Source organism: Parasteatoda tepidariorum, chromosome 6 (assembly GCF_043381705.1).
Source record: "Parasteatoda tepidariorum isolate YZ-2023 chromosome 6, CAS_Ptep_4.0, whole genome shotgun sequence".
NCBI lineage: Eukaryota > Metazoa > Arthropoda > Arachnida > Araneae > Theridiidae > Parasteatoda > Parasteatoda tepidariorum.
In genome coordinates this window covers 92245698-92263949 of record NC_092209.1, presented here as the reverse complement: position 1 = coordinate 92263949, position 18252 = coordinate 92245698, and the positions used below count along the sequence as shown (strand labels likewise).

Sequence of the window (18252 nt, the reverse complement as noted above, 5' to 3'; positions counted from 1 at the left end):
TTTCGCCCATTGTGGGATATTTTTATCGTGCATTAAATTACATTATACATCATATCACATCAATTACATAGCAAGCTTATATCAATGTACAATAAGCTTAATATAAATAAAAGTTGTGATCGCCTTATCACAATTATTGGTTATTCATGGGTCAAATGCTTTTTCTTTCTGGATTGACTCCGTTAAACATTTCAAATCATGGGTTGCAAAAACTGTCTCCATCGATGTTGGCCGTCGGATTGATCCTGCCTACGTACGTGTTTCATAATACTTTTCCTTCTTCAGTATTCTTTATTTGAAATCATCGTCGAGCCAGTCATTATACGTTCATAATTAAAAAGAATATAAAAAATACTTTAAATTGTTATGATGTAAATGCGTTAAAATGCCTGCTAGTGAAAATAAAAAGAAAACAGCTGTCACCATAGCAACGCATGCAACACGACGCATGGACGCTGTTTACTATTACTCTTGAACGCCATCAAATTCAAACTAAGACCCATTTTGTCAATGGGTAACATATTTTAACATAGACAATCGCTTTGTAAAGGCACACGAGCAGAAAAAATAATCTTCATACGTTATTTTTTAAGAAATGACCCCATATTGTCTACTATAGTGGACGCTAGGTCTCAAGTGTAACGCATATTAATATTTATGCTTAGTGCAGCCAAGCTGTTTTCAGATTTTATGTCATTCAAGTCAGCAGTTAACAAACCAGCCAATTACAGGGTATTTTTTAAGGTATTCTAGAAATAAATAAATAAAAACCTAATACTGCTTTCAGCGAATGATGATTAAACCCTCCTCATTTAGAGTTATAGATAAATAAAGACAAGAACAATAAAACAAAAAACTTTTATTATTCGAATACATATTGGTACATGCTTCGTGTTTAAAATAAAAAGCTAACTGATCGTTTCTATTTAAGGAGAAATAAAGAACAAACTGAAAATGGAGCAAAGCTATCTAAATTTCTATTTGCATTTGGTTTCAATTGTTTTATGAATTTCAGCCAAAATCAAAATTACATTTTTCATAAATAGGTAAAAAAAATACAAACACATTTATAAACACATAAAATCACACGAAAAGTTAATAAAAAAATTAAGACACTTTAAAATAGAAGTACTACATGCAACAATTTGCTCTGTCAATCATTATAAGAAATTGAACAAATCTATTTAAAAAAAATTAATGTGTCTTGTTTATTTCCTCAGAGACTGTTTACCAACAATGAAAATGCTTTAATAGATTCAGATTAGATTTTGTGAATTTCGTAAACTATCATTTTATTCACAAAATTCAATCAAGAAATCAGAATAAACCTCTAATGAGGAAGGAGGGATTAAAAATATCGAAAGCATGTGTCTCGTTAGATGATCTAGGAAAGAAAGGTAATGATCTAGGAAAGTAATGATGATGGCATTTTTCCTCACCTCTTAATTTCTCTTCAATCAAATAAGTTTCGATTTTTTTTAATCGCATTTTTCCCAATACTGATTTATTTGATTTTGATTACTGTTTTGTTTTTCCTTACTCACACATAATATGTGATTCCCAATTGAGAAATATTGAAAAAAATAACCCATTAAGGGGGATAACACCGAAACAGCCTGCATATATTTCTACTTTTTTTATTTTTAAAAAATGGCAATGTCATGTTACAATGTATCAATGTCAATATCTTGACGTCAAATAATTTGTTAAGTAAAAAGTAACATCAAATGTTTGGTCCAACCAAATAGTCTTTAACACAAATAGCTTTAGACATCAAGCTAACTATTTTTTGTCAAACATTGACACTGTTTGTTAAATAAAAGTACAAGGAAAGAAGATTTACATGAAATATTTTGATTCAACGTCTAAACTTTTGATAAGACAACCAGCTGCCATTAAAGCCAATAACTGAAGCAAAAGAATTGGAAGAGCTATTCCTCCAACGATGCCTGCTTTGCTGCGGAGGTAACTTAACATTTTCGCTGCACATCCCTGAAAAAAGTAATGAAGATTTATAACTTTAGAACAAAAAGAAAAACTCAGTTGAAGAACATGTTAAGTGATATTTTAGACACTTCAAATGAAATAACTGACAGCAAAGCGAAAAATAATCTCATATCTAAATAGTGTGTTAAGTGAAATCCTGAAAACATTAAAAATTTTGGTTTAAAAATAAATAGTGTAAACAAATTTGCTGTAGGTGTACAAGATTGCTCAACCATCTAAGACTTCTTGTTCTCAACTTCGCGGAAAAAGTTGCTTAATATGTTCTTTCACGAAGTTCTAGAGATTGATTTTTCGCTCAGTCTTAGAAGATTAAGAGCTTTCAAATAATTGAATAACTTCGTGGAAAAAGATGTTCAATGAAATTGTGTAGATCTCTAATCCTCCATGTTTAAAAACATCCTGCGTAAACATGCTATAATTATAGAAAAATGATTCATCCCGCTAAGCGCTTAAATTAGTATGCTTTCTTTAATAGCTTCTTGATATTTATATACACTCTAAAGCTATTTATTATCAAATTTCTTACAATGTCATATAATATGCTATTACATTTAGCTCATTATTTATTAGAGTAAAAGAAAGATTTGTTGGAGATTTACAGGGAAACTTTTATCCGAGATGATCTAGAATTTTGAATAATTTTTATATTTTATGACCGTCGTTGAACAGCCGACCCAATTTTTGGGTTAACGACAACTAATGTTCAACTCCGTAGCCTTGTCATTTTGAACTCAATCCAGAAGACAAGGGAACTCCTGGATCAAGTATTGAGAGAAAATTTGCCTTCATGGAGAACTTTTTGATGGAACTAACCCGCATTTGCGTTACATGGAGAGGAAAACCACGAGAACCTCCCACGGTTAGCCTGATGGCAAGGGGACTCTAACCCATGATCCGTCTACCACTGAGGATACTTCAAGTCAGAACTGTGGTCGGTGCAAAGCCGGATGCGGTATTCGTATCAACCAGCCATCGCCGGGACCGAACCCTGGTTCACCTCATTGGAAGACGAACGGTCTATTCCCTGAGTCATCGCGGCTCAATTTTGAATAATTGAGAAACTTAAAGACAACATGTTAAGTGTCACTTTGAAAACATTTAATCTATCAAATTTAAAAACATCTAATGCTTTTAAACTTGGCTTTAAACTTTGTCGTAAGTGCTGTGACACGTAGTTAGTTGTCAATTTTTTTTTAAAAGTTAGAAAGGTTTTTATAACTAGATACGTTAATAAAATTCACAAAATATTACCTACTATATTTTTCAACTAAGCTCTTCATTTAAAAGCACGTGTACGTATAGAGTACTTGAAACGTGTACAACGTACAAAATAATTTAAAAAAATTTTGAAAAATTTTTTTTTTTCACTAACTATTTCACTCTTCAATTTTTCATTACTAACTATTACTTAAGAATGTCTGCTTTTCTGTAATCACTACAAAAATTTTTAATAGCTGTTTTTGAAATGTCTCGAATTTCACGAAAACGTTTCAGACGGTTCAGAAACTATAAAAAACTTCTGTTGATCAATTAAAAAGTGAATTGAGGCATTAACTGTTGAAGAAAGAAAAAAAACCTTGTAATTAATGTTTTTGTCTACCGATTTAAGCGTTATGATTAATAAGTCATTCATTTGAATATGAATAGGTAATTAGTTCTGAATGAAGTGCGTCAGATATTTTAGTTTTTAAAAGCTTTATGAAAAAATAGAGTACAAATTGAAAATTTTTACCTCCTGATAAGCTAATCCGTTTACTTCACTGTCACAAGAATTGGGAACATCATTCTCTCCATAATCTTTAGGACTCAAAGAACCACAACATTGGAGCTACAAATCATAAAATTATTTATAGATAAGGTGAGTAAGTGTTGAAAAATCTCAGCACTTATAAAAGGAGCATATTATTCGCCAAAAAGCGTTATTTTACAATACGACGGAGCCTTCGAAAAACAGCCATAAGGCTTTATATATACAAAAGAGAAGCGATTTTAGTCTGTGACAGAAATGAAGGCAACCATTTCTTCGCATCCAATTAATAGCACTCAATGAAGGTGGCTTTATTTAATTAGGACTCACTGTATTATTGAATAAAGTAATCGATTACTTTTTATTCCAGACTACTTATAATGATGATTTACTTGGAATCAAAATGACATTGATTTCAGTCATAGATCAATATTGGACGCCATTTTAATGACACTTTTAAATCCTGAGTTATGATTGTTTTTAAACATGATTGAAATTAAAATCTTAAATTATGACATATCTGTAACTACTATTAAAAGTAACTATAAGCTCTATTCACTATGAGTCATTTCGATGTATAATCAAGATGACATACAATTATGATTGTTCGTAGTCAGAGTCACAGTTGTAAATCAGTCAAGAGGGCTTGATCGTTATTACTTGTAATCGTATCTGAATACTAGTTGTCATTTCAATCGTAAATGAAGAATGTTTTATGGTCAAGATCATTAATTGTGGTCTGAATGAAGAATAAATGAAATGAATGAAGACTTACGTGTGATTGAATGAAATCTGTGAAATATCTTGCAGAATCGTCTATGGGTCTTGAATCTATTTGTAGTTTTATCTGTTTCTCAAGTTCTCTTGTTATCTGTGAAATAGATATAACAGTTCTTACTACTTGTATTATTACTTATTTAAGGTATTTCGTTTATTATTCCTATAATTATTTCATATACAAATCTTGATATTTTGCGTGGTATCAATACTATTACTATTATCTGGTGTAATCAATCCTATTTTTATTGAAAGAATAGTCTTCTGATCAATTTATACATTCTCAGAGCCTGACTAAGGCAAGGGCATAAGGGGCAGTTGCCCCGGGGTCCCACATCAGAGGGAGTCCCCAAATCGAGTCGTCCTTCTTTAATGAACTTTTTTTTTTAAAAAAATATCAGTACAGTGTAAAATCCGTCAGTTTTATGTTAACTTCTTCATTAATCTATCGCATGAACACAATCTATAGTTCATAAATCCATGACTTTCTAAGACGGAATTCAGTGAAATTTTCGCCGCAATGACGATAGATATATTGGGTTAATCAAAAGTTTATATTTTTACTTATAGCAAAATGCGGTATGCTCACAAAAATACGGGCTTTTGATTGGTTTCATTGAGTCATCGTCATTGCGAAACTTCTGCCGAATTCCGTCCTAATGTCAACAAGGATATGAATTTTTCGCAGCTGGATGACAATCAGAAAACTGCATGATGGACATGGAATTGTCAAACAATAAAATGGACGGAACGATATTTCGTCTGACCATTGGAGGGGGGGGGAGGGACTTTATAGCTATTTTAGGTTCTAGTCAATCTCTTCTTGTTATGCTATCTATAATGAGGTGAGCCGACCAGTCTGTGTAGGGGGCAGGGAACTGTCCTTGCATCAGAAAGGTTCTGGGTTCGAATCCCGGGCAAGGCATGGATGTTTCTTTCCCTCCTGTGTTCTATGTCCTTTCTCCTTTGTGTGTGAATGTGTGAATGTGACCCGCCCTATAAACGGGTTGTGGTAGTGTGACGTGGGCGACGCTGTTCCACCGCCATGGCTTCGCCACAGGTGCCCACTGGGTAACGAAAAGAGAATTAGCAGTTCTGGCACTTTCTGTGGCCAATGGACAATGGCTCCAAGTGCCCGCCATTAAAAAAAAAAAAATAATGAGGTGAAAAATTTAAATATTTATATATTTATCATCAGGTTAAATTTCGAAGCTGGAAGTCATGTTTAGATAACGTAATTTGCCGTACAACTTATTCTTTTTTTCTTTGAAAGATCGGGGTCTTCCAACAAGCAGGTCGCGCTCCAAACTTGAGACACGGCATAGTTTGCAGATAGTTTGGGCTGAACTCGTATTAAAATGAGTAACAGTCCATTTTGTTTATCAGTATTATTACTGTTTGCTGCAGTATTTCCCAAACTGTGGTACGCGTACCCCCAGGGGTACGTGAGCAGTTTGGCGAGGATACGCGTTCTTATGCGAAATATCTTGCAACAAACGAAAATTCAAAAATTTTTTATTTAAAAACAAAGCTATCCATGAAAATTTACAATTACGTATTTTCTATTGGCTATTTTTTGCAGAGTTAACAGTTAATAATCAGTGGTGACAACAGCTAGTTGTGATTTTTTAATTTTGCGGAATTTTTTTTTACTAAAAAATAAATTTTTTTATTAGTGGTACACAGCGTTACGAGCAATTTAGAAAGGGCACATAAAAGTCATAAGTTTGGGAAACACTGGTTTACTGCAACAAACCAATTATGGGTTCGCATATCGAGTCTTTTATGTAGTGTATCAGTCCCATTATTATTTTGTTTATCAATCTTATTATTATTTCGTTAACAAATCACATCATTATTTTATTTATTAATGCTAGTATATCAGTCTAATAATTATTTAGTATAACAATCCATTTATTAATTTTTTTGCATCAACCACATTATTCTTTGATTCCTACAGAATTCAGATTCCTTCTGAGCAGTTTTATTTTAAACGTAACACTTCCGTGTAACTATTTAACTTCTTTAATTAAAAAATCCAAGCTTGTTACATTTTACCTAATAATTTGGGTTGCAGTCGAAAAATGTTGGGAGCCTTCGGGCTGGAATAACAGTTAACATTAAATATTCAAAAACAAATTAAATTGACTTACTGTCTTGCTGTAAGGTGCACTCCACATTAAAACCACAGCTCCAATCTCAACGACGAAAATAATGCCAAAAATCCCGATAAACTGGAAAAAAGGAAGCAATTCATTGTAGTACAATTTGAATCTAAGAGAGATACTTTCACAGCATTGAAGAATTAACTGTTATGCACACACTCACACTCTCATACACTACACAGTAAATAACTCACAGCGTTAATTCATTCAAAAAACGTTTGGCGTTTATGGAATTTTACTACTTATTCACAAAACTTTCCTTTAGGTAATTTCAAAATCGGTTATGATTGTTTTACCACCAAATTCTTTGTTCCATACCCGAATTACTGTCGTTGACGTATGCCTGTTAAAGCAGAGGAGTGCGATGGTTCTTGTTTTCCAGTGGCGCCATCTACGGCCAAGAATTCGACTTCTGCCTCACCCATTTGTCACGCCCGTTTATAGGGCAGATCCATTCATGCATCCACAGATCGTAATTTTTTTACCTGAATCAGAGAACGATCCATCTCAAATTCAGTACCCCCAGAAGTATTGATTTGTTATGGGAACATGGAGGACTTTGCGACTCGACAGATTTAACGGGCATCAGTCACCATTTTACTACACGGTGAGTCTTCGGCCGGCGGGATGCGTACCCTCGAACTCTCGGACATGAGCCCAGCTCCCTACCGACCAGGCTATCCCGGCCCATCTGAGTTACTGTAAATGGAATAAATACGGTCATTTTTAGAGAGTTAGAGACAAATGTTTGAAAATCTACAAACTTCAGTTATGGAGGGAACGTAATATGTTCTAATGTCGACTTGGACGCAAACTGTGATTATTTGACAACAAAGAGATATTATTTTACAAAATAAATTTGTTGGAAAGGGTTCCGATACACCATTTCTCAGGAATACTATTTCTTCAGGAAATCTACCTTCAAAAAACGGATATCTGCCATTATTCAAAAATTTTTTATAGTTTTTGAACAAATATTTTCATGACAGATTAACAACTTCCCTTACCAATTATTTTGAACAAAAAAATGTAAAAAATCAACATATTTTTTTTTATTAATAAATACAAGGAACTAAAACAAAACATAATGCACACGTTTTAAGTTGAAATTTTTATTTTTTTTATGTGTAAGAAACATTTAATTTAAAATCAGTTTACTATCCCGAGTTATTTCGGGCAAATGAAAAAAGTTAAATACGAGTCTTTGTGGGATAGTTCTTAAAACAAGGGACAACACGAAATGATACTTTTTAAACGTCAGTGAAGGAATATGCCATTTTTTTTAAAAATTCTTATTGCTATGCAAATTCAGCAGCCGTCGTATGTACAATCGCACAAAACACGTGTGTAGTCCAACAGCAAAACTTTCAATCACAGCAGATTATGTTTTTGGCTTCCGAAAAGACAAAATGTACCGATACATTCTGTTAAGCCCGAGTTTTCTCGGCATGATAAATATTTGCAATATATACGTACCCGAGTTAACTCGGAATAATCAGGGAGGCGGTTAAGTAAATAATTTTAGAATAGAATCCACATTCGGTGTGACATTCGTAAATTGACTAACTAACTAACTAACTCAGTGGCGCGACAGCCCATTAAGAGGGCCAAGGCCGACTGTGCCCATCTCAGTTTTCTTGACCTTGGGCTCTGGGGTGCAGGAGCATATGTTCCGGTCAGGTAGTCAGCCGAACGCGGAACCCCCAGTGTTAGTTCCCAAGCATGCTTGGTACTCAAAAAATACAGGTCCTTGGTTCGATCCTTGGGCCGGGCAAGGCCGACTCAGCCTTTCATCCCTTCAGTGGGTCGATAAAATGAGTACCAAGCATTCGTAAATTGAGTTGATTATTAATTTCAAATTAGACATTTCAAAAAAAAAAAAAAAATAGAAAAATTCCTGAAAAAAGGACGGCAAACGTATATCGATAAAGTAATCCTCAACGCGATTTACGATCTAATTTTTTTAAAATTTATTCATACTTTTTTTCACACTATATCGCTAATTAATGTTGCTGATGACTATTTAATGTTGCATCATAGAATAAAGAATGTATAATTACAGCAATGAGCAACCATCGTCTTTCTGTAACTGCAGCAAAACATCCAAGGAATCCGACGAAGATGACGATGAGGGAAGCGACGATGAACAGTATGCACACAGTCTTGAAGTTGTCCACGTTCAGTTTTGTCTCCAGCTGGGTGTATTCAGCATCAGCATAAATCCAGATTGAGAGAGATAGCAGGACGAGTCCTAATGTCTGAAATAAATAATTTGTCCCATATATTAATTTCATGCTAACTTATGTCTAATCCTATTCTTAAATCTATTGAAAAACAGTTTGAAGACGTGACATAAAAACGAAATACGAACCTTAGAGCAGCACAAGACCAAAATTTGCTGTCTAATATATTTATAATAAATTACAGTGCCTCGCCGTATTATTAGACTCCCTATAAATTTCTATGTAAAATCATGTGATACTCTATACAGCTTTATTGTTTTTACTCGGATGTTTACGCTCCTGTATCAATGGGTTAACATTTGTAATGCAGTACGTTAAAAATAAATACAAATAGGAAATATGTAAAAAATCTCCCGGATAAAAACCCATGACATGTATGTTTAACTATAAAAGTATTGCCTATAAACACGTGCAGATCATGTCATTATTAAAACAACTACAGTCTGTCTCATCATTTGATCTCATTATTATAATATGCTAGTATAATGTTTGATATAATAAATATTCCATATTTATATTATATCGTCCAATGTATCCTATCGTCGAATTTACATTATCAATAGTTAACCCATTGATACACGAACACGAATAATTAACCCATTGATACGCGAACACGAATAATTAACCCATTGATACACGAACATAAACAAGCGCAAACCGCGTGAAAACAATACAGTTTTATAGTATGACCTGATAATTAAGATTTTACATAGAATCTTATTATAGTGCGCCTCATAATTTGGCCAGGAACTGTTATAGACTGTTTCCTGTTTTCTATTACCGTATGTCTTATTTTCTTTTTAAAGACTACGTTTCTTGTCACAATGTGTGTTACGTACAGTTTTCTACTACTATACAGCATTCCTTATTTTTTGTTATAAACGCAGTAAATCAAATAAAGTACTTATTTTTTTGTACCTGAATTGTGAGTCATTTCCTGATATGTTTGCTAAGATAAAGTACACTCCGCATAACTTGAGATAATGAGAAAAAAAAAGGTTCAATTGCAGGACTCATGCAAAAAATAAAAGTTTGAGAGATTAAGGAGCGTTAAATGATCCATTTTTATCTCCTTTTAGGCGGTTGCAGTGACGGCTGAAAAGAATCATAGTTCAAAATGTTTGTTTTTATCTTATCTTTCTTCATGGTTTTTTTTGGAAGAAGGTATCACTGAAGCGAAAATGCTTGGAGTTTTTAAAATAATATTGCAGTACTTTATAACATGATTATCCCAAAAATACCAACCAGCAATGCTTGTCACATTATTGCAAAATGTTATTTTTAGCTTTTGATAGTACGCAACCATCGATTCTTAGAATAGAAATATTCGAAAAGGAATTTACAGTTACATAAAACTAAATACATAAAATGTTTACATCTTGCGATTACTTAAAAAAAAATCATTATTTTTTTCTAAGTAATCGCATTTATATTTCAATACTAATTTTTTTTCTTCTTTTTACAGCCAAAAATATTGAAGTTTACCGGTTCGACAGAACTAAGAAGTTGAAAAATCTCAGCGCCATTTTTGGAAAAAATATGAATTTCTAAATCCTTATACAGCTTTCAGTATGTGTATGTTTAGACCACTATTGAGCAGGGGTCTCCAAACTTTTCTGTCTTAGGGTCATACTGATTATTCAAGTAAGCTTTAAAGGCCAAAACCGTTTTAATTTTAAACTCATCAATCTAGTGGAAATAGATAGTATCCTCTATATGCTAACAGATGGCGCTAGTAGTCCTTCTTTCAGTGAAAATGACTCGATTTAAATTTAAATTCAATTCATTTTAATCCTTTCTTTCCATAATTTTTTTTTTTTTTGTTATTGAAATGACTGTTTAAAGTTAGTCATTAATTTTAGAAGAAAAAAAAACAGGTTCCTGCTAGATTTTAAACCTTACCAAATTTTTCATTATTATTGTAAGAACGCAAATGACATAAGTTCTTAAATTAAATCTATAGAATATTTATATGTTAATGTGACTCATGAAAAGAAATACTAGTTTTCCCTTTCCAGTTTTAAGTCTTTTAAACTGGTGACACTATAAGATCAATTGTCTCACATATTTGTGTACTGAGCGCAAAATAGAAAAAGTGAACATCCTGAATTAGTTTTGATCAAAAATAATCGGATTTTGACGTACTTAATGGTTCCAGGGTTTAACCCTAAGAATGCTAATTAATTTCGTACAAACGATATTTTAAATTACAAGAATGCAAACGATATTTCAAATTAGAAAAAATGCAAACGATATTTTAAATTACAAAGCTGAATTCAAAAACATACTTTCACTGAATAAACATACCTTTTCTTCGGCAGATTTGGATTTCTGGCCCTCAAACTATGAAGTGCAGCTTTAATCTAGAAAAGAGGGTCCTAATTGCTTAAAGCAGGAGAACAATCGAAATTTCGGATTCCTTATTGTCATTTTTTGGGAATTTCGCTGTATCTCGAGAATTTAATAAACAAATCAAAATATTTTTGCTAACAGTTATAAATTTCATTTATCCAACGATAATATCACGCAATAAATCCTTTTTAATATTTGTTATTATTTTTTAGTATTTTATTCATTAGAAGTCGGAAAAAATTTTAAATTGCAAGCTGTATTTAATTTTTATATCATTTTAAAATATTATATAGCAAAATGCACAATTAAATGAAATCGGTAGAGTTAAAAGAATAAAATTTGAAATGAGGAATAAAATTTGAAAAATACGGCTTTTTTAAAATTTGATAACTCAAAATATATTAGTCCGATTTCGTACAAGTTTCTCTTATTTTTTATTTTGCCTTTAAAATTACATTATTTAACAAGATGTAAAAATTTGATTACTTTACAATTCAAAATTTTTCCAATTGATATAAAAATAAAATCTCAAATAATAATAAACTAAAACAAAATTTAAAAAAATATTAATTGTATGGAAAAAATAACTTTAAATTTCTTGGGATACACTAATTTTATAACTGTGTGCAAAAAATTATAATTGTATGCGATGATGATCCCTATTTTAAAAAAAATATTTATTATTTCTCAATATTTTATTTAATCATGGTCGAAAAACTTTTGATTTGTAAGATATACAAATTTTTACATCATTTTGAAATGAGTAAATTTATGTACCAAAATACAAAGAGTTCTCGAAGAATCGGAATTTGAAATAATGGCTTTTTACTTACTACGACGACGTACATATTAATTGCGTTCTTAACTTTAAAAAGAAATACGTACTTTAAAACTCGTTAACAATTTTCTAAACTATTTTCTTCCTTTAATTCTTTTATAGACCAAATATTAAATTAAGAATTGTATCACAGATTACGCCAAACTAATTAAGTTTTCTTAATAAACGAGAAAATATTCGCCCTTCCGAAATTTCCATCTCACAGAAATCCGAAGGAAGGAAAAAAAATTATCACTTTTTTTCTTCAGAATTGATATCACTGTAACGGAAGAAAAAGGAAATTTCTTTTGAGCAAATTGAATTTTCGAATTTAATCTTAACATATAGAAGCATGGAAAGTTTAGTTCCATATTTTAGGCTTTGATAAGTTACACTTTTAATAATTCCTGATTAAATTCCTGATAAAAGATAATTCCTGAAAGATCAATTCGTGATTACATAACAATGAATTAAAATATAAATTAAGTATGTTATAGATATCTTTTTTAAAAAAGTAATCTAATGTATCGAATTTACGTTCATAAACGCATTTTATTTGTATAGTCGAATTGATAAAATAAATAAATAAAAAATATTTCAACTATTTGCTGTAACATAAACCTCCAAATCAATCAAACTGTTTTTGATTAATACATTACAAAAAAACTGCCTAATTGAGTTTGAGCAAAATATATTAACTATTACGCAACACAATACACTTAGATATAAAGCAAATTATTTTAATTTCTTGGTACCTTTATTTTAACTTTGAACATTTATCTTATCATAAATAAACTATTGCTAGGACAATTTTCTATTTATTCAAAATCTGCATCTTTTCAACTATTTCAATTTCATCAGCATGTTAACATTTGTATTTGTTTCTACATGAGCACAAACCAGAAACCTAATGAGTTTGTATTTAAAACAACAATATTTTTTCTTTTATCAAAAATTATTCCTCGACTTTCAAATTTTGTTTAATCCTTTGTATAGAAATGTGAATTATTTCTCTAAGTTTTTAAAAAATTGAGAACTATCGAAAGTAGACAATCAGTTACAGTTACTTTTATGTCTTAAAAATTTAGGATTCCTAGACATTGAAGCTATCTCGCAACAGCCTATCGCGGGTGTCATGAATCTCAAGGCTCCACAATTTCGTGACCAACGGGAGAGGGGTCACCATTGGACCCCCTTTACTTCCCATCGCTTTGATGTTGGGTGTATTTTAAGCCATCTATGGAGAACGAAAGCCAGCTCTTCACAGTGACAGCTCAGTATCTTAACCACTAATCCATTAAGGCACAGGTCCCTTCGTTTCAACTCTGAAATATCTCACTACAGTTGATAAGTAATAGACTTCATAAATATATGTTATGAAAAACGATATAAATGTTATGAAAATACATCTCAGGGTAAAAAAAAAAAAGGCCATGAAAACATTAAATCGCAGCAAAGAGTGAATTAAAATCATTAAAATGAGCTAGAGATGAAACTAGAACCAATCATCATTCACTTCCAATCGGTAGATAGTTGTTAGTCTTTATTGCTATGATTGAATACTATAATGTTTCGCTAGTTGTTGATAACATTTTTGTTTCTTTTCACAAAAATTACAAATTTTTCACATCTTTAGAATTCATTAGAATTTATTTAGACTTCTTAAATGTTTGTGTTCATTTGAAACCTTTAATTTTAAAACCAGTTAGATTTATTTTCACAATTTCTTTTAGGAAAGATTAAAAAACTATTTCTCTTAAAAGCTTTTGAATTTAAATAAACTATTTTCGATAGTTTAAAAGAAGAACTCAAGCATTCACTGGTTACTTTAAGATAGTTATTTAAGAAAATCTATTGCGTTTTATTTTAAATTATATAGTTTTATTATGTAACTAAATTTGCGAAAATCAAAATTTGTTTTTCGCTTCGAGCAGGGTTTTGAAACGAAAAAACAAAAAAAATTCTTATTCTTAAAAAAAATACGAATTTCCATATTTACCGAACTGCATTTCTAGTATCTGTTTTATTTTATAAGGACATATTCTATCAAGAAAAAATTTTTAAAAATCTAGAAAAAAAATTTATTTTTATTAGTTTTCACTACTATTAACTAAAAAAATTCTTTAAACTTTTAAAATCACATTCTTATATTCAGTGCGAGTCATCATTTAAAATACCATTCTTGTTAGTCACTCATAAAATCCTGATAATCATCGAAAATATAAATAAACGATCAAAAGAACTAAGTGAACGTTTACAGAAACATTCAAATATTTCATTAATTTAAAGCACATAACTTAATTCAAAAAATGTTTTGCACAAAAATAAAGTATAAAAAAAAAGAGTTCAAAGAAATGGTTAAAGGAGAGCTTTAGTACTGAATTTGCGGCTATCACTATATTAAACTCCTCATATTTGTAACTTTGAACCTAACCCTGAAGACAAGGGAGCATTGAGATCAAACAACGGGACAGACTCAAAATTTTTTGTGGTACTAACCCGCTTCATAAAAAAAAGGTGCAATAAGGAATATTCAATCGCATTATATGGAAAGAAAAACCATGAAAATCTTCCACGTTTAGCCCGATGACAAAGAGCTTAAAATCCGTTTACCACGAAAGGTGTCTAGTGTCAGAGCTGTAGTCGGGGCGAACTGTGAGCAATATACAAATCGACCAGTCTGCACTGGGGTTCGAACCGAAGCGCTTCATTTTTCTAAATCATCCTGATTTAAATCTCTCTATAAGTTTAACTTTTAACCTTTTAATTTAGGTTTAATTATTAACCTTTTTCTACCCTTACGATGACTTACTACTTTTTTCTGAAGAGGATACCGATTTGATAACCAGTTCAGCCATCGCTGACCACACTGCCCCAATAGGAAACGAACTAAATGTTTAAACCTATTTCCATCTGGATAGCCGTGGGAACTTCAGTGACTTTTATTTCCTGACAAAAATTCTTCAACGAAGGCAAATTCGTCCTCATTCATAAATTCAATTGTATTTTGAGAAAAATTCTAAATTAAAAAGGTACAAAGGTATTGCCTCAATTTAATTGAGCAATAAAAGTCATTGAAGGGATCCATTAAAATTCCAGCAAAAAGTAAACAAACTAGGTAGGTTTAACTTTTGGTTCAGTATCACTATCTGATCACAGACATGTAAATGCATAGCCGTGAATGAAGGAATGTGTAAATTACTCTGGTGGAGGGAAAAAAAAGGAATGAATCAGTGAATGGGTAGATGAATGACTAAAAGAATGTATAAAGTGCCATACTCAATCAGAGATAATGTGAATCAGGGAATTGGTGAATCAGAGGATAGGCGAATCAGCTTGAGAATTTATAAAAATATAATACTGCTGTAATGCAAACAGTGTTCAACCAGGATGAAAGGTTAGAAACTGCAATATTTTTGGTTTATTTGAAAAAAGGTATTTAGGACAAACAGTTAAGTGATAAAAAAAAGAAAATCTAGACACAAGGCTGTCGTAAGGTTACATGCTTTCTGGGGGTCTAATACCGGCTCCCATGGTCAAAATGACCACTAAGGCTCAAATGATAGGCTATTTTTACACCACATTGAACATAAAATTGCATTACAAATGTAAACAAAATGAATGATTATTTCTAATGGAATAAAAAAAAATCTCATTGAGTTTACTTACCGTTAAGAATCCGTTAAACCCTATCAGCAAATATTTCAGATGATGGACCTTCAGCAATGGGTCACTGTTTCCAATAATCACTTCCGGATAGGCAGCATCCCTCACCTTGACAGGTATTTTCTTCAATTCGACATCGTCACCCATCTCTGGGGTTCTCAACTTCTGTTTCTCTGCTTCAGTTTCGTCTTCCGAAACTGGGTTCTCTTCATCTTTGGCACCGTAACCCATGGTTAAAACCGAAAGTTTTTTTTTCTTCTTTCTTTATTTCTTAGCGGCAAATATCCGCAATTAATAAATAAATCGGTCAGAAAGAGGAAACGCGGCGTTCGTTTGACAGAGAGTGAAAAAGGGAAAGATCCGCCGAATGGCAATAAAATAAAAGAGCTTCGTAGATTAGGTTATTCAAACTGCTTTTTCACCAAAAAAGGCGTTGTCTGTCGGCGCAGTGATACCTGGGAAATATTTTCTGCAATGTATAGGTGTAGCCTTATCGTAGATACTTACCTTTTGCTGATAAGATGGAGCAAGACTAAAAAAGAAGAAAAAAACACACTTGTGTTTTGAGTTTTTTTTAATAGCCTTCAATAATTTTTTTCCGGAAAAATTTACATTTGACGTCAGAATTATTTAAGGTCTTGGATTCGTAAGGCAGGCTTACTCATTTGAATTGCTACTTCCGCTTAAAATACTGAGTCCGGAAGTTGAATACTTGAAAGAAATGCAAAATGATTCAATCCTTAGTTGTTCGTTTAAATCTAATTATATTATTTTCGTTCCGACAGCGATAATGTGAAGCTTAACTAGGATGATACGTTGGAGTACAAAATCTTTCTCCAAGGTGTGCGTGTATATATACATATTTATATAAGTTCAAAATGTAGAGAAAACATGGAAAAAATTACAGAACAATGAAAATAGGGGAAAAAAGAAAAATAATAAAAATAACAAGAAACCGGAAGAAAAAAATCCGAAAAAAGGAGAAAAAAAAATCCGGAAAATAAAAGATATAATCTTAACAGGTGGTGAACCTTAAATAAAATTTGGTAAAACAAATATCACAACTTAAATAAAATTTGCCATGTTTTGAGTGTTATCCTTTATCTGGCTAAATTTCTGTATCACCGTTTGTTATTTTATTTTGGTAGCATCATAGCATGCTTGTGGAGTTGTACAAATTCGTTTTCTGCTAAAATTAATCCTTAGTCGCAGAATTTATTTTAAAATTTTTTTTCAAATTATTTTGTATCAACTTAGGTCAAAATAGAGGAAAAATAGTATTTTTTTAGCATTTTAGTAATTTAGGATTATTTTTCAATAATTTTGCATAATACATAAATAAAATAATTTCTACAGTTAATTCTTTTACTATCTATCTTCTATATTATATAAAACGCTAATACGTACGTATGTATCAATAAAACCGATGATATTTCTTTTCTCGCGCTGGCAACAGTTTTCATTTTTAATTGATTGGATTCGGCGCGCAAGAGCACGTAGTGAGCATCATATGGCTAATCTATATTATATAAAACGCTAATACGTTTTAATTGATAGGCTTCGGCGCGCATGAGCACGTAGTGAGCATCAAATGTCTATCTATCTCCGATTGTCACCGAGAAAAAAACGGTTGGTTGGTTATGAGTACTGAAATAGTTCCTTTTCATTGGCAGAAATGAGAAGTGTTATGCTATTGCTATTTTATTTTGAATTGAGCGCTTTACTATTCCACGTTTTGTTATATTATCTTTACATCCGGCGTTCAGTGGCAGACTACTATTTCATATTGTTTTACAACACATGGCTTTAGCCCTTTTGTGGGAAAGACTTTAAAACTAAACTTACAACAGTTACTTTTCTCAACAACTGAAATTTAGAATAGTGTGACTAAGAAAAATATGTGAACTGTTTGCAATTTCAAATTAATATTGAAATGCACAGGTTTAGAATTTTCTACAGTGAAAAGTTTTCGGAACTTCAGTGTTCAAAAAAGTAAACAAAAGCTAGACGTTAAGAACGTATCCAATGAACGAGCAAAGCAAGAATCGGATAGCGAAGCAATCCGAAATGAACTGTGAAAGCAGTTTCGGGGGTTGGCGAGCGCCAGGGAGCAGGGGGCGAAGCCTCCTAGTTTATATCTTAATTTGAGTCACGAAAAAGAGCACGTGCTCAAGTATATCTGAAAGTTATAAATGTCATAAAAGTTAAAAAAATAAATAAATAAAATTAAAAAAATATATAAATAAATTTTACTTACTTTCCGCGTGAAACATTATTTTCTTTTTAATTTTTATAATTCATTCATTGAATTAGTATTAAGTGCAAAGAATAAAGTTTCACAAAATTACAAAAGAAACTTTTGATATTTATTAGTGACAACTGCATAAAATTTAAAAAAAATGCTTCTAGGTAGATTCATAATTTTGTGATGCCTACAATAATTGTTCTTTGATGTCATTTTAATGTAATGTAACGTTT

At 31.6% G+C, this 18252-nt stretch overlaps 1 protein-coding gene across 1 annotated transcript; it reads right to left on the bottom strand.

Annotated features, from left to right (window-relative positions):
• Positions 1-844: 844 nt before the first annotated feature.
• On the bottom strand, positions 845-16260 carry LOC107457126 (23 kDa integral membrane protein). Its single transcript, XM_016075204.4, has 6 exons — positions 15778-16260; positions 8757-8954; positions 6685-6765; positions 4530-4625; positions 3740-3835; positions 845-1992 (listed from the first exon to the last, which is right to left on the bottom strand). The coding sequence occupies exons 1-6, from the start codon at positions 16003-16005 to the stop codon at positions 1840-1842; spliced, it is 852 nt and encodes a 283-aa protein (XP_015930690.1). The 5' UTR covers positions 16006-16260; the 3' UTR covers positions 845-1839.
• Between the last annotated feature and the right edge of the window lie 1992 nt (positions 16261-18252).

Bases quoted from the DNA above. Each gene is read 5' to 3' on its own strand.
- LOC107457126 (XM_016075204.4), bottom strand. From the start codon at position 16,005: ATGGGTTACGGTGCCAAAGATGAAGAGAACCCAGTTTCGGAAGACGAA. The intron at 8,955-15,777 runs GTAAGTAAACTC...TATTTATTTCAG, and splicing joins GGTTTAACGGATTCTTAACG to ACATTAGGACTCGTCCTGCT. The intron at 3,836-4,529 runs GTAAGTCTTCAT...TATGATTTGTAG, and splicing joins CAGATTTCATTCAATCACAC to CTCCAATGTTGTGGTTCTTT.